The sequence below is a fragment of the Alligator mississippiensis genome, chromosome 4, assembly GCF_030867095.1.
Source record: "Alligator mississippiensis isolate rAllMis1 chromosome 4, rAllMis1, whole genome shotgun sequence".
Taxonomy (NCBI): Eukaryota; Metazoa; Chordata; order Crocodylia; family Alligatoridae; genus Alligator; species Alligator mississippiensis.
Genome location: NC_081827.1, coordinates 208,163,726 through 208,181,066, shown reverse-complemented (window position 1 = coordinate 208,181,066; position 17,341 = coordinate 208,163,726). Strand labels below are relative to the sequence as shown.

The 17,341-nt window shown below is 42.3% G+C and overlaps 1 protein-coding gene across 1 annotated transcript in view; it reads left to right on the top strand.

Moving 5' to 3' along the window:
• Nucleotides 1-17,341, top strand: part of AGPS (alkylglycerone phosphate synthase) — a 130,727-nt gene that overhangs the window by 39,656 nt on the left and 73,730 nt on the right. Inside the window, exons 4-9 of the mRNA XM_014599342.3 lie at nucleotides 3,053-3,173; nucleotides 3,257-3,331; nucleotides 5,652-5,723; nucleotides 9,307-9,386; nucleotides 11,822-11,902; nucleotides 15,949-16,074. Coding sequence (XP_014454828.1) covers nucleotides 3,053-3,173; nucleotides 3,257-3,331; nucleotides 5,652-5,723; nucleotides 9,307-9,386; nucleotides 11,822-11,902; nucleotides 15,949-16,074 — 555 coding nt within the window. The remainder of the gene's footprint in view (nucleotides 1-3,052; nucleotides 3,174-3,256; nucleotides 3,332-5,651; nucleotides 5,724-9,306; nucleotides 9,387-11,821; nucleotides 11,903-15,948; nucleotides 16,075-17,341) is intronic.

Genomic DNA, 17,341 nt, shown 5'->3' with positions numbered 1-17,341 from the left:
TGAAACTTGCAGGTAAGGCATGGATAACTTTCCTATTATAGCGGTAGCAACACGAAATTAAAAGGCTGAAAACCATTGTTTTCCTTTATTTGGTTTTTATTTAATTCACCTTTCACTGTTACACTTTGCATTTTTTGCACTGAGCCTAATTTCACAGTTAAAGTTAAGCAGGCACTAAATGTCTCTGATTCTCATGCTCACATCCTTTGTATTTGGGCTTCCTAGCTACTACCATATCAGAGCCTCATCACATTTATAGATACAGAACAAAGATGATTTAAAAAAATGAATGAATTACATGACTCCTTGGGTTTTGAATCTTGCAAAAAAAAGACTACCCAAAATAACCTGAACTGAAACTTTCTGATTTCTTTTAACTTGAAATTTTGAAATAAAAGCAAGTGATGTAAACTTATACTTTCCTTTTTAATTTTTTTAATCAAATAATCACTAATTCAAAAATACCTCAAACTGGAAAATAGTCCCTCTTTCTTAGTATCATTTGATATGTTCTTTTACTAGAATTGAATTGTGGAATGTTAGGATTAAAAACTTTGTTTATAGTTCTTAACTGAAATTTGATTATACTCTCATATCATCATTCCAAGCTAGAGTCCATATGTAATCAGTGTAATTTTGCTTGGGAAGCTATCAGTATGTAGGAAAAGAAAAGAAGAACGTAACCTGCATTTTACTTGTAACTGAGGATCTTTTTGGTTTTTTTGGGGGGGGTTGTTAATGAATCCACTGGAAGAAAAAAATGCCTTGCTTTGTGTGCGTGCGTTTGTGCGTGCATGCATGCATACACTGTTTTCACAGTACTGCTGTACTTACTCCATAGTAAACTTTTTCCTTGGGCCTAAATCCAGTAAAGACTTAATTGTTCAACTTTTCCAGCAGCCCTAACTGCATCTTAAGGCCTAGTCCTGTGAGTGTGTTAGGCCTGCTTAGAGCACGCCTGCTAAATTTAGGCCCTCGGAGGACATGTGTAGAGCATTGCCTCGTTTCTGGACTCGAGTCAGGCTTAGGCACTTACCTTCTACCTAGCTGCTCAGACTGTTGGTTCAGGGTACATTCAGAAGCAAAACTGAAGGCTCATAGAGAATTTTCAGGTGAAATGTGAAAGTCCGTGAAGAGCCTGTGCTTCCCGGGGTTAGCTTAGGGGTGGGCAAAATATGGCCTGTGGACTGGATTTGACCTGCAAACTGATTAGATCCAGGCCGTAGGCGTGGGTCTACCAGTTGATTGGGTCCGGCTCATGGCTGCCCCTGTGGGGCTCCATGTGGGACTGAGCCCCATCTGCTCCCAACTGGGGCAGCCTGGGCCACCCTCCCACTTGTGCCTGCTGGACAGCCGTAGCCCTGGCCAGTGCGCACATCTTCCTGGCATGGCTGCTCCCAGTGCAGCTGCAGTTGCCTGGGTACTGCTCAGCTCATGAATGCCATGTGCCCCCAGAGGCTGGGGGGGGCATGGTGAGCTCCTGCAGGTGGTGGTGATGCTGTCAGCGGGGTGGCGAGTGCTGACCAGATGCCAGCGGTGGTGCCCAGCAGCGATTTACAGACCACCCGCATACACCATTGGTGGGGAAAGAGGGGGTGGTGAGCAGCGACTGCCCACAGGCGCCACTGGCAGTGTCAGCAGTGCCTTTCCACAGGAGGTGGACTGCCATGCTCAGGGGTACATGTGCACCCCCTACATGTCGCCAGTGGCTCAGCCTCGAGCTACTCCTCCACTGCCTCTTCTGTCCCTGCTGCCTCACTCCATACAGGGGGAAAACTGCAGCCAGGCAGCTCCCAGCTTGGCATGTAGGGCTCCAGTTCCAGGCTACCTTTTACTCATTCAGCCACTCACAAGTGGCTGCTCATTGCAGCAGGCGGGTGGAGTGGGTGGAAGGCAGCCTGGAGCTGGAGCACCATATGCTGGGGCAAGAGCCATCTAGTGCAGCTTCCCCTCCACCTAGAGTGGTGCAGCAGGGGCAGGAGGACTCAATGGTGGTCCAAGCAGTGGTCGGGGAAGCCCGGCGGTGGTCAGGGAAGCCAAGCAGCATCCAGGTGGCTGCAGCCCCACTCGGAAGCTGTGCATGCTGGCCAGGGACAGGATGGGCAGGGGTGGAAGCGGGTAGGACTTGGTGCCATGCTGAGCATCATGGGGGTAGCCCTGGGCCAGATGAGGGGGGCATGGACCGCACCTACGCTGCCTGGATGAGCTTGACCAGCCTCTGAGACCTAGTGCATGGGCAGCCTGCCCCCCCACGCACCCCCCCCCATGCACATACACACAATATACAAGAGTAAGACTTTATTTTGAGCTATTATGCAATTGCCTCTATATACACTACTCATAAAACATAAATCAGGACAAAATATTTTTTTATTAAATTAAAATCTGTTACAGTAAATGTTTTGATTTTCAGTATATTATGTGATTTTTTTTATCTACAGTATAACTTTAACAAACTAAATCTTTCAAAAGATTGTATGTGTGCGGCCCTCAACAGCTCACCAAAACTCATTAAGGGGCCCTCCAGCTTAAATAATTGCCCACCTCTGGGTTAGATAGTAGTTAGGTTTCAGATCCAAGCCCTTTTTCAGATCTGGACCTTGATCCTTGTCCTTGCTTGCAGGGTCATTTCCCTGAATCTGACCTTTTCTGGTCAGCTGCTTTTTCATACATTTTTAAATAGCAGAACTGGAGAATAGTAATATGGTGAGTAGTGTTTTGCAAAGCACGGTTGTCTTTGTCAGACAGTGCACTTGTCTATAACATGCTGAACACTTTTATTTGAAAAAAATATGGGATCCACCCAGTAAAATTAAATTTACCATCAGCAGTCTGGTATGCAAAGGAGAAAACTCACCTGAAGGGAAGGACTGGTAGTGCAGATAGGACTGAAGCTGATATGTGGAAGGGAACTTGAACTGCGATGAAGTAAAGAAGCCTTCCAAACTGTGAATACTTATCAACCCCTAACTGTAATCTTGTTAATCTGGTTTATGGGATGCCAGCATGCTGTTCACCTTAGCAGTTGTAAATTTATTTTCTTATGTTATAGGCAACCTTAAATGTTAATGATGTGCCTCCATCCTTTGCAAATGAAGAATTTCTCCAGGATCTTAGAGCCACTAAAATTTCATATTCGCAGGATCCAGAAGATAGGGTATTCAGAGCTCATGGTAAGAAAATCTCAGTGTTCAACTGTATGTTTGAAAAAAATATCTTTTTAAAAGTTCTCAAGCTTATTTCTTCTGTACTTCAGGTCACTGCCTACATGAGATACTTGTGCTCAGGGAAGGAATGTTTAAACGAATTCCTGATATAGTTGTATGGCCAGGTAAACTGCTCAACTTTTTTCTTTGCTCTAGAAGCTCTAGCTTCCCATGAATGGATACCACTCATGAATGGGTAATAGTTGGGATGTATAGCCTCTTCACGCCACAAATGGTGAACTGGAACTTTTAACTAGGAATCAGAAATGGCTTTTGTTTTAATTGATCAGTCGGTCTTCTCTTTGCATATGTTCTCATTTACAATATTTAACTTAACTTGCAAACTGGAAATTCCATGGCTAATTCTCATAAGGTGCCCCCTGGTCATATTTGCAACTTCTTAATTTTTAATGAAGTATTAAACCAGATGCTGAAACATTTTAACATTTCTGTCTTTATTTTTGTACACAAAACCAACCCACTTTAAACTAAAACTTGAATTGAAATCTCTCAAAATGCTTTACAAAAGTGTTCTCATAGCTACCCAAATCCAATACTAGTTCAAATTTAACAAACCCCCCTAATACTTAGATTCTATACTTGGAAAATATTAGAACAAATGTATAATTTTCCATTAATTTTGTTCTGATTTTTTTTTTCTATGTATAGAATCTGTTTAGTGGAAGGTTGTCTTATTTGTGGTCTCCCCCCTCCCTCCTGCTATGGGAAAAACAGCAGTGGGGAGGAGGGGACTAGACCCCCCCTCCTACCCCTTTACCTTCTGCTACAGCTGTGCTCCTTTGGGTCAGTCAGTGGCAGCATGGCCCCAGCCCAGGCTGCCACTTGCCTCCCCATTCCCTTCCCATTCTCCCTTACCTTCTGCTGCAGCTCTGCTTCAGCTCCAGAGCACTTATCAGAAGCGCGCTCCAGCCCAGTCCATCCAGAGAGAAGTGGCAGCAGCTCCTGATCCTGCTTGCCCAGGGCTGAAGGACCCAAGCTGAAGCAGAAGGTAAAGGGGAGGGGAGTAAGGAGTGGGGAGGCAGGCACAGGGGCCAGGTGGCAAAGCAAGCTGCAAATCATCCCCTCTTTTTCCTTCTCTCCTTCCCCCCCCCCCCCCGCCCACTCTCCTCTGTGCTGCTCCTTCCCCTTCCTCCCTCCCAAGTCACGTGCCCCATCCCTGCCAAATAAGCTGTTCCAGGTAGAGACAGACAGTGGCTTGGCTTTGGCTTCAGGCCTAAGGCCAAAACCAGAGCTGAGCCACTGCTTGCCCCAGGCTGATGACCGGAATTCAAGATGAGGCTTTTTTCCGCACACTGACTCTGGGGGGCAGGGAGGGGTGGCTTTGTCTTGGATTTGAGTAAATATGGTAGCTAACTCTGTTTTTTAAAGGCTAAAGAGCATGGTCCTGGTTGAGATGCATATTGTGTTGTAACTCATTTTGGTGAGGGCTGACATGACACATGTCACTTTTTATTAGATATCTTTAGTTGCAGCAGAAAAATTGACTCTGTTCGTAATGTAAAACTGATGATATGACAATGTGGGTTCTTACTTGAAGTGTGACTTCAGAGCTACAACTGAAAGTAGTTTTTCTTGCTCCTATTCCATGTGCAACTGATGATCACTGACAAGTTGTTTTGTCCTTTCTGTACTTGTTTTTTATCAGTCAACTACACTCATTACCTAGGGCATGGCTGCTTTGCATTTCCAAAGCAAAGCGGTGAGTTTGCACCATAGTTTGCTTTTTACCTTCTTTCCTGTCCTGTACAGTTTCTGGGCACAACACTTAATTTCATTCTCCTTTTGGCTTTCCATCCATTAGCTTGTCTATTTTCACTTTCTTGCCTTTAGAAGAATGCCTATACTCTGATGCAAAGAATATATTCTAAAAGGAAATGGCATTTAATGGTAATTCTTGTAATATGATGTTACTTTTAAGACGGAACGATTTTAATGGTCTGATACGTAACTCTTTAAAGAGACTCATAAGACATTTCTCTTTCAAAATAACAGCCATCTTCCATGGTTGTTTGTTAGAATTTTATTTGAAATAAAACAAAAGCCTCAATCTTTTATTCTGAACATAGTCAGCTGAACTCTCCTGCCTGTCCCTCTTATTTTGAAAGTTCCCTGTTGATAGTATTCCATGGGTAGGTCAATAATCTTTAGGTTTATTTTACTTAAATCTGGGGCTGCTTCCATCTTGGAATTACTTTGCTCAATATATTTGTGGTGCTGTCTCATTTCAACAACTTTGGTTCCTTGAGCCCAGTTATTCTGGGATGTGTCATTGACCCAACTTCTTGAAAACAGGCTACTGCTGCTTCCCCAGTGCTCTTGTGTGACAGTAGTATCAGGCCCTAAAGAATTAGCAGGCTACTGGTATATGTGCTTATATGAAAGCTAGCCATTCAAAATCCTGTTTTAATTATTTTCTATTCTTAGGTTGCCATGAAGATGTAGTTAAAATTGTGGAAGTAGCCTGCAAACACAATCTTTGCATAATACCATTTGGTGGTAAGTATTATACCTTTCTAAACAGATATGCAACTTTCTTATGGAACAGATATGTAACTTCCTTATTGAACACTTACTTTATCTTTATAAATTCATCTTAAGTGGCTAGTGTTGCATGAGGGCAGTCTAGTAAATCAGTCCCCTCCACATGTATAATTCAACCAATTAGATTTGTTGAACGTATGTTTACAAAGTGCTGTTTAAGAACCAATCTTATATCAAAACTTGTCTGGTGTAGTTAATTGCAGTTTTGAATGACAGGTCCACTGGCATGTACATATACTATGTTCGATTTACTAAAAACTGATGGAAACTTTTTGTGTCTGTCAGTACTTGAGCGTGCTTCTGTATATAAGAGAAGCAGTTCTTTTTGAGAGAGCCTTTGCATACTTTTTGTTCTTGGAAGTGCACCAAATTCAAGTGCTGCCTTGCTCTGGGAATCTTTAAGACTTAAACAAATCTTGATCTGCATTCAAGATTATTTTTTTCTTGGTAATTTTGTCAATTGTGTAAACATGGAGGCAGTAGGCAGTTACTGTTTTGATTCATTGTTCTACCTTGCTGGATCATATCTGGCTCAACTCTTAGGCCTCAGCTTAGATACCTGAAGTGTGGTGTGCTCAAGGTATGGGATACCTTGGACTAAGGCTTTGCAGCTAGGCTTAAAAAAGGCAGACTTGCTGGGATATTCTTTCTGAAAGAAAGTGATATGAACCAGCCCCCTGACTATCCTCCATAGAAATGGAAAGGTTTTTTTCAGGCCTCGTTTGGAGCAAACAAAAGATGTTTAGTTCAGGTACTGATGCTTTCAAGTTTGCAGAACATTTGCAGTTTGAGACCGTTCTGGCCTTGAGGTCCCATAATTTGCATATCTGGTACTTGGGTCTTGACAGTGCATTCCCCTCCAAGTGGGCCAGCGCTCTTGAGCAGACTCCTCACTTTAGGAATTTTTCAGTGCTATGGAAGCCTCTGGTTTTTAATGTCAAGCATCTCATCTAAAACAAGTTCTCAGCTGGGCCTGACATTTTTGTTTACCTTATTTGTGCTCATCCTGTGACTTCAAGTATGTAAGGATAAAAGAAAATTGGGCTATTAGTTTGTGTTGGAGTACTGTCATTGCATTATGCTCTGCCTGGATCTATTGGAGATCAGATCATTCTGCCTTTCCAATTTCCCCACCATTACACGCACCCCGGGAGGGCATGGGAGGGGGGGCGTGTACCCCTGGCTCTGCACGTGGGGTGAGGACAGGCTGCCGCTGCGCGGGTGAAGGGGCAGGTCAAGGCCTCAGTGGTGGGGGAGGGAGTGGAGCTGGGGCAGGAGTTACCCAGCTGGGTTTGGGCACAGGACTGAGCCATGGGGGGGGAGGCTCCTACCGCTACACGCACACTGGGAAGGCATGGGGTAGCATGTGCCCCCAGATGTGTGCAAGGGGTGTGGGTGGGCTGCTGCTCCAGGCTCGGACGCTGGGCTCTTCCTGGTGAAGGATTGGGCCTGGCTGCGCTCGGAGCGGGCGGCAGTGGCACTGGCAGGGGAGTTTGCACCATACAGGGGGTTTGACTAGCCCTCAACAACTGACTGGGAGCAGGGCTTGCATGATGGTGGGGTTTGCACCATGAGGGGGGCTACAGCGAATTCTGGAGTGGCTGCAGCCCCTCTCCCTTAGGCCTCTGCAGTGGGGGAGGGAGTGGGGCTGGGGCAGGCACTGCCCAGCCAGGGCAGCGTGTGGGACAGAGCCATGAGCGGCCAGCTGGATGATGTGGGGGGTAGCAGCTCCCGCCACTGCACATATCTCAAGAGACTGGGGGGGGGGCGCATGCCTCCAGATCTGCACGCAGGGTGGGGGCAGGCTTGTGCCAGTGCTGCTCTGGGCTGTTCCTGTCGGGGGCTGAGCTAAGCATCACTCAGGGCAGGCAGTGGTGGTGCTGGGAGGGGACTATGGGAGGGGCTGCATGCAGCCACACCAGAATTTGCCATAGCACTCTCCCTCCCCCCACCCCCTCATTCCCAGCACAGCCTGGCCCAACAACCCTGCTGAGAACAGCCTGGCAGTGCCCCAGCCCCCATCAAATGAGCTTTACTTCAAGTGCCACTGCCACCATTTTAAAGCGTAAGGACGCTGATGCATGAGATGTGGAGGCTGGCTATAGTGCGTGAGAACACTCCAGCAGACTCGATTAATTTAGTCTGCTCCAATACACTGTAATTACAGCACGTTGAAGCAGCCTCCTGGCACATCTACAGGGCACCCTTAGTGTTTTTTACAACTGACTCCTGCTTCTTATGAAGTCCTTGGCCTTTGAAAAACCTTAAGGCCTCCAGGATTGGCAGCTCTGCAGAATCTGACAAACATAACTTACAATTTTGTATCTTAAGTCAAAGGGTTTTGACCTTGGGCTATACTCTTGTAGTGAAGTAGTTAGCCATGTAAGTCTGAAATCAGGAGAAGGCAGGAGAAGCCTAAGCTTTTGTAAGCAACGGTTTACTTCTTCAGATGCTTACAAATTGGTGCAGTTCTGTGCTCTCAGCTTTGTATCTAAGTTGGATGTTTACTTGAGCATGTTAGCAAGCAGAAGTCAATCTTATTTTCCTGGGATCTTGTATAGCTAACTACACTGAAGTGGATTCTTTATGCTCTCATGCAAATCTCATTTGGATTCATTATGCTGTCATGTGGAAAGCTTGCTTTGAGAAGTGCTTTTTTTTCTGTTTTTGCACCATCTTCCTACCTTTGCTCCGTTAACATTGTTTTAGATTTTTGTAATAGGAACCAATGGATGAGGAAATTTGTGACTTTTTAGCCTGCTTTCTGAAGGTTAGGCACTAAGCTGACGTTCATGACATTCATTCAACAGTGTTTCTTTAGAATGTCTATAAAATTTGGCGAGCAATCTTAGGTAACCAGTTAGTTTTAACTAACCTATTTTTAGTACTCCATATGTAAAAGGACTGTCTGCTAAATGTAGGGAACCGTGATCAGGGCAAACTCCCAAAATCAGTGATTCTTAGCTGAGGTACTGTGAGACCCTGTTAAGAGTGTCATGCAGCCTGGCCTTTGTGTGAGCTAACTGCTCTCCTCCCTTGTCTAGTGCTTTGCCCCCAACTCTCCCAGTAGTGTCTGCAGCTGCTCCTCTGAGGACTGCTGTTGTCCCTCCTGATCCCTGGCAGCCCCTATGTGAGATGCCCCTACCACTTCCAGCACTGTAATATGCTGCAGGTGGGTGAGTCAGCATACAGATGGAGCTGCATTTTGCTGTCCAGCTTGTTCCTTCTACTCCTCCCATGGCTGGCAGAAGGGACTGTGGGGGGCAACTGCCAGCATATCAGACCCTCCAGATTAAACTCAGCAGTGGAGACTGCCTTTCCCCCTCAGGTACAGATGTGGTAGTGGGGATAGAGGATCAGTAGAAATAGTAGGGCACAGGAGGGTTGGTTCCAGTGATTCCTAAGGCTTCCTCTATCTCTTCTGAATTTAGGTTTTACCTCAGTGATTCTCAAACTGGGGTGTTGTGAAAATCAGAAAAGATTAAAAGAAGGTGTCTTGAGGCTTCCCTAAATAAATTGATATTCTCTGACACTGCAGGAGGAACAAGTGTTTCTAGTGCTCTGGAATGTCCTGAAGAAGAGAAAAGAACTATAATTTCACTGGACACCTCACAAATGGTATGTTATAACTTTTTTTAAAATATCTGCAGTTGACTTTAACTATTTATCCTGTGAATTTTCTCCTAAAGAAGGTTAAATAATCACTAGAATCTGTGGTCGTTGCCTATATTGGAAGGATTAAAAAAGCATTCTAGTATTTTTAAAATTGCTTTACTATTAACTGTTTAGGTATAAGAGCAGAGCAAATATAATACAATGTTGCAATGCTGTGTCATACCTAAACTGCCATTCATTGTGTACATGCTTTCCAGGAATGAGTCTGGGCTCCAGTATTGTCCTGTTGATTTTTTTTTTTTTCTATATATTAGTAGATACACAGATTTATAACTAGTAAATTTGCAGGGCACCTTTGTAAAATAGTGGTAAAAATGTTAAAAGTCTAGAAAGCAAGAAAAGTACAGTGTGACATAAGTCTTCAAGGGGCAGAGGTAGAAGGAAGGGCAAGGTAGTACCTTAGAAATTAACTGAGCCAGAGAGGTATGAGCTTATGCAGGCAGCAGTTTGTTGCCTGCAAAACCTCATGCCTCTCTGAATCAGTGAATTCCTAAGGTAACATCCTGCCCTACCTTCTGCCTGGCTTCAAACTATCTGGCTTACCACATCCAAGCTCATTAAAGGGATACAGTTACGCTACCACCTGGGAAGCTGTGGCTGGTGGAGCACAAGTAAAATACCCATGGTTAAGCACCAACCCCCCCAAAACCCAAACAAACCCCCCCCAAAACAGTTTTGGCCTTGGGAAGTAGATCCTATCATTTTGTGCATCCAGTTCCTGGGTCTTAACTGCATATTCCCTTCTAAGTGGGCCAGGACTCTTAAGTGGACTTCTCAAGCTTTCAATGCTATGAAAGCCTTGAAAGTTTCCAAAACGTTCATTTCTTACTTGCTCTGTACTCCACAATATGCTCAAATGAAACTTCACTGTCTGGATTTTTGCATGATAATGGTAAAGAAACGTTTATGAAACTCAGATTGGCTGAGACAGTCTGTTTTACTTAAATTTTAGTTTTGATTTCAAGTTGTCAGTGCCGACTCCCTACAGATTGGGAAATTTGGTGGCAGGGGAGTGGTGATAATAAATATGGCCACCCTCCCTTGTTGCCAAATTCCCAAACTCCAAGCCATGTACAGCAGGTTGGGGCCAAGTCATGCCCCCTCACCCCATCCCTGCAGGTGGATGAGGCCAGGCCCCTTCCCCCTCAGGCTGAATGGGGCTGGGCCATGCCCCCTTTCTTCTCCCTCTCTTTCTCCCCCCCCCCCCCCCCTTTGGGGACAAGTTAGGGCTGACTCAAGCCCCTTTCCCCCCCCCCCCCTTTCCTGCAGAGCCAAGTTAAACCCCCTTCTTCCCCACCTCCTTTGGGGCCAGGTTGGAGCTGGGATGCCCCCTCCTCTCCTCTGCATGGCCAAATGGGGCCCTGTAGGCACTGCCCAGCTGGCCTGCTGGCCAAAAAGGTTGAGCAACACTGATATAGCTCAATGTATTTGGATGATGATTTCATTTTGCTAAACGAACTTGTTAAATGCTTCCTTTTTCTATGGGTGACCTATAAATCATTCACAGTGTCACTTCTTTTTTACTTTTTCTATGCCCTGGTTGAACAATGGTTATACAGTCTTTTAGGAACAGATGGTTGGTGGGGGCATCAAAGCTTCTCAGCTATCATCCCTAGGAAGGAGGTGTTCTCTGAATTTGAATTTGCTGTTCACTTTTTTTCCCTTTGTCGTGGGGAGAGGGGAGCTGCTCTTCTTGTTTGGCTAGATTCAATACTTGATTCTTGCTCACGGTTACTGTCCAGCAGTCTTTTATTTGGTAAACTAACTAGTCTGTGAAAATGTGACTTCCCCTTCCCTCCCTCTCATAGTACACTGACATGCCCACATAAAAACTTAGTAGTGACATAAAGCACTTAGTGTTTCAGGTATTTACATTTAAACTGAATTAGGCTTTGTGCTAAATTAATAATTCTTAACATTATCATCTAAAACCCAAGAGGCAAGATTTAGGAAGAAGATATGGCATTCTTCTGAGTTACAACTGAATTCTTTTCATAACTAGACAGTACAGTTCTGGTCCACTGGAAATAATTGATACAAAAAAGATTTGATCTTGAAAATAATACACAATTCTGAAGAAGAAATGTAACCTTAATCTTTCTGGCTTTTCTGTTCACTGACTACACAAGCAGAATTACTAGCAATAATTTGTTTATCTTTATGGTCATGAACATGGAAGTTTATATTGTTGACAGCTAGAGAAGTTGGTGAAATATCTAAATGTTGGCTACAGAAGCTGAACAAACCACAAAATTTTACTAGTGATAGAGTAGCAAATAATACACTAGCAATTTTATCTTGATCATCTATGAAATCAAGGGTGCTTGTAAGAGACCATTACAATTAAGTGGTTAACTTCTAATTTTTCTTTACAACAGAATCATATTCTCTGGATAGATGAGAGAAACTTAACTGCTCGTGTGGAAGCTGGCATTGTTGGCCAAGATTTGGAAAGACAGGTATTTTCAGTTTTCTTAGAAAGTACCAGTAGTTCTTGTTTGAGCTTTATTTGAGTTTTATCCTCTGTATCTTGTCCAGTTCATTAAATGGTGATCTCTCCCAAAAATGCTTCATGGAAACTCTGGTCTGTCTTGTTTGCCAGACTGAAAGGAATTGTATCCCTAGCTATGTGTTTTTCAATGCTGGGTATTTGTTTGTAGCGTTAATCAGTATAATCTTGCCAACTCTGATGCAACATGTGAAGTAATATTGGGTGACATTTTATGATGCAAAACTTGCTTCCTACCAGACTGTAGATGTGCTAATGTGTGGTTACAAGGCATCACCCATACTATCAATTACATATAGACAGGAAACTACTTATGTAAATCAGTATTCTGTGGTGCACATATTTCAGCAATGAAGATAGGCTAGTGTGCCTGAGAGATGAAGGTTGAAGTAACTTGCAAATAAACGTTTTCCTATAGTAGGTTGAAGTTCAGATTAAATTTAAAAATAGGTGTCTTGTAATGGCACCTTTTTACAGACTATGGTATTGTAAAAATGTTTACTTTGAGCTCCTTGTAGGTATTCTTGATCTTTAAGTCAGTTTAATGGAATCATTGGTCTTAAAATTAGTTGTTGTGCTCATGCTGGAAACATTTCTCCTCATTCTAGTACATGGCAGTGATTAAGAATAGAAGAAATGCCATATTGGGTCAGAAGAATGGTCTAACCCAATTTTGTATCTCTGACAGTGGCAAGCAGTAGCTGCTTTAGAAGAAAAAACATTATCTACAGGGCATATCTGTTATAATCCATCCCCTGTTGTACCATCTTTAGTTTAGGGATGTCGGAGGATATATCCCTGACTGTTCTATTTAATGTCTGTCAATGGACGTTCCAAGTTGCCTCCAGAATCTTCCTTGCAGCAGAGAAAACCAAATGTTGAATAAAAACCCATTCATATAAGAAATAAATGTGTTCTTCAACAAATTTTTGAGTGGACTCTGACCAAAAGGTAAATTTTATACAAGCAGGGCCATCTTTTTTGTGGGGAGGGGTGGGGTGTGAATTGGGGCGACTGCCCCAGGTCCCATGTTTGTGGGGCCCAGAAGACAGTGCCGTACAGGCTCCGCCGCAGCTGCCATGTGCTGCTAGCTCTGACGTGGCTGCCATGTGCCGCTGGCTCTGCACTTCGACTGCGGGCCACTTCCCTGCTTGCCATCCCCTGGCCTCGCACGGGCTGATATGCCCCAGGCCCCACACACCCCTAGGGACAGCTACATATACAAGTTTGAAAGGACTTTATTGAAGAGGAGTTGAGGGAGCACTATAACTTTTTCTAAATATATTTTGTCAAAAACTTTACCAACACAGCAGTTTATAATGAGAGATGGCCTTTCACGCCTCTTACTTTATATTCCCTTTTTATCATTTGATGTAATATTTTAACCTTTCCAATTTTTTAAAGGTTAGAATTAAAATGCACAGAGCATATTCCCTTAATTTAAATGACATTTTTTTTCTAGGGTAGTAACTTCTGATATTTCGCCAACTATTCCATCCTTTAAATGCCACAGAATTTTCCTCCCACTAGAGTAAAGAAGAACCCTTTTCCTGTTGCAGTTCAGTTTCATATTCTTGCAAATTGAAATGCTATATTAGGCTTAGGCTCGTCTTGAGCAGGAAATGACATTTTGAATTTGTCTTTAATGTATAGTTTGACTAACAATCTGGTCAGTACTGAATATAAATTAATTAATATTTTTTCAGAAGTTTTAGCACAAGAAATCTCTTTGAGCTCATTAAAAGGCTTAATTGGGAGTTTCTGGGTGCAGAGAATCAGAATTTGTTTATATTTTTATAAATGAAAATAATTTGTTGGCATTCTCTTTAGAAGTTGAAAATGCCAGAAAGAAGGTTACCAGTATAATGGTAATTTATGAACTCTGTTGTACATGATGATAGACTTATTTCTCAGCAAGACTGCTGTTTGCATGGGGGGGTGTAGTTCATGCTTGAGAAATGAATAACTTGGTGCAGTTCATAAAGCGGTTGTTCACAGCATTGCTGTCTCCTTTGCAGAAATTGGAAAATGCAGTGAACAAGGCAGGGGGCCTGTGGGTTGGGAGTATGTGGTTCAGGCATTAAAATCCAGATATCTGCAATAGCATTTAGTCTGACTGGTGCACATTTTGTGTGATGCTGGTGAGTCACTTTAAACTTTTCACAGGTGGCCACTAACTCACTCATTTTTCTTTATGTCCACCTTAATACCCCACAGTCTTATTTGTATAAGTATTGAGTTTTTACAACTGTAAAGCCGGAGAACTCTGCTTTAAACAAATGATATTCTATAAAATACTACATTCTCAGAAAATTCCAGCCAAGTTAAGATTGGCTTGTGTTGAGATGAATTCATTTCTTATTGGTGAAGCACGCATGCTGAAGTGAGGAGTCCATGAAGAAGCCTATTGTATGTCCAGAGCATGGTTTGCTTAAAGCCGCACACTTTACATTGAGGGTAAAATTAATATGAGGGTGTTTAGAAATTAACAGCAATTTCAAAATAAAACTTTGTGTGCAGTGATCATTTATTGGACCATATAGCTTCTTTACCTAGTCACCCTGATTTTTGCAGTGCAGGTCTTCCTTCAAGTCACAAGTTCCTTGGTACTGTCCTCAAAGAAGCTTTTTGGTTGCTGCAACAGGCACTCCTGCAGTGTGATTGTTTAGAATTTGCTTTGACTGGTCTTTGAAATCTTGCTACATGTGTCCTGTAGTCCTGCTGTGCATCATGTGATTGTCACCTGCTTGGACAGTTGAAAGAGGCTCTTTGTGGATACAGACTTGCTAGTGATGCAGAGGTACAATTTGCTGTGCAGCAGTGGCTGTTGCAGCAACTAAAAAGCTGCTTTTTGAGGATGGTACCAAGAAAGTTGTGACTTGCAGGAATACATGTTGCAGAGTGAGGTGACCGTATAGAGAAGTGATGTGGTCAAGGAAATTATTGCTTTATTTTGAAATTGCTATTAGTCTCTGAAACACTCTTGCATATTGAATCATTGTTTATTTAGTGGTCCTTCTCCAAGACATGCAATGAGGCAGAGGTCCTGGAAAAAAGCTAGTATATGATCATGTTAAGTAGATTATCAAAGTCTATACAGAAGAAGATTTAAATTTACACAGTCAATCTTAATTTTTTGTGCTTTTCAAGTTCTGAGTGTTTAATTTTGACTGTGCTATTCTAACTTTTTGGATGTAAAAGATACCTTTTACTAGCTAATATTCCATATCTAAGTAGCATGCTTGGAAAATGTGAACCCTTACTAAACTGATCAGATTGGTCAGAACAGATTATCTCCAGAGGAGTAAATACAGTTGGTGGTATTTGTGCCATTCAACATGAGGCTGCTGGGTCTCTCAAATTATTTCAGTGGGATTGCTTTCAGTGTTGCAGTTATAAGGGCATCCAGTCAAACTCAGGTGCTGTACAGATGGCAAATCCAGGCTAATATAGAAAAATGAGAAACAAGTGACTATTTAATGTACAGGAATGCATGATCTGCATAACAAATAGTCAGTGGTATTGCATCCACGAAGCCCAACCAGATGGCTGTACATTAAAACACATCACTCCCTGAGAGAATTAAGTACAGGTAATTCACTCATATTTTGTGCAGACATGCTGCATATCACATTAGAGTGAACAAGAGATTAAGTGCTTTATTTATTGGCAACGTTTAGGTGAAGTTGGCAGTTACTTAGTTATAATCTTTTTTCTATATGTATTTGAATGGCATATTTTACAAAAAACAGGGGTCTTGGGTTTTTAAACGTAGGAGAGGGATCATCATTTAATACACTGCTTAGTATGTGCATAGTAGAAACAGAACTGTTGTGTCAAATTGAGGATAGATGTTAAGACACAAGTGATAAATTTGTACATGAATAGTACACTGGTCAAGAGACTTTCTTTGCTTGTCTTCAGTAATTTGTTTTTAATGTAAATTGATAATTAGCAGACTCTTATCTATGGATTATGTTGTTTTCTGTATTTTAGCTTGCTGAAAGAGGCTACTGTACAGGTCATGAACCTGATTCCATGGAATTCAGTTCCTTAGGAGGATGGGTGGCTACACGAGCATCAGGCATGAAAAAGAACATTTATGGAAACATTGAAGATCTGGTATGTTGCTAGTTGGTGTCTGTGTGTAGGAAGGTACTTTGTTAAATAGCTTCCTTAGCCAGTTTAGTCTCCAGTCAACTCAATTTTTGCTCCTGTAAATTATTCATATGTGACAGACAAGTGGTGGTAGTGCTCCCCCAATTGCAGCAATCCCATCATAGTCTCCTGTGACCAGGACAAATTGAATGTTTGGAATTTGTCCAACAGCCAATATCAGATAGCCACCCAAAGCAGTGATCAATGACAGCAGCAAAACTGAGCCTCCATATTACACCTCCTTGGCCTGGACTGTAGCTGTGCAGAGCACATTTTTTTTTTTCTTCAACTACATGAGTAACCTGATCTGTGTGGCATGTAGAAGATAAAGCTATATGTAATCAGAGGTGAAAGGGTCAATGAAGTCACAAGTGAACCTAGACAAGTGGATACATTATAATGCCAATCTCAAGTTGATTGTCAACAAGTTGATTGTTAGACAGAACAACAGTTTCCAGGCAATTGAGAAAAAAGTGTTTTAGGTAGAAAGTAGTTCATGACTAATGAAAAAAGAAAACCAGATTAACTGTGTGTAAATACAGGGCATTTCAAGAGCCAAAAAGGTAGAAGATATTCACAAAACTGAATCATTCAGGAAAAAAAATAAAGGATTTCTAGTCATAAGGGAAGTGATGCAGTTGTAGGTATTGGAACTTGTACATGAATTTAAAACATGTCAAGGAAAGGATAGAGAGAGGAGTCTGAATAGATATCTGTACGTCATGAGGACAACTGGTCTTGTTTTGAGAGGAGCCATCAACCTTGCTCAACATGTGCACAACTAATATGAAAAGTTGATAGCTTATCAGCGATCTGTAATTAGCCTTAAAGCTCACGAATACATGATTGGCGAAAGTTTAAAATGCAAATGAAACACTGGTCTACTTGGACATGCTGACTAGTATTTTTGTGAACATAAAGGACTGTCAAGTTGGTCCTTGTGAACTGTGGGGAATGATTAAATGAGAATCACAGTAGTTATTGTTACTTTAACAGATGGCACAAAACTACCTCCTTTCTTTTGCACTCAAAATAATCTTCCTAAGAAATTCTGAAAAGTAATATTTGTCTGGAGAAAGCTGAGAATATTTCTGTCTGGAGAAAGCTGGGTGGTTGAAGAATTGATGACAAGGAATTTTTTTTGTGCTATCTTTTGTTTGCCCAACCATAGACTTGGGAGAAATGTTAGATGAGCTTTTGACCACAGAAGTTGATTTAAAATTATTTATTG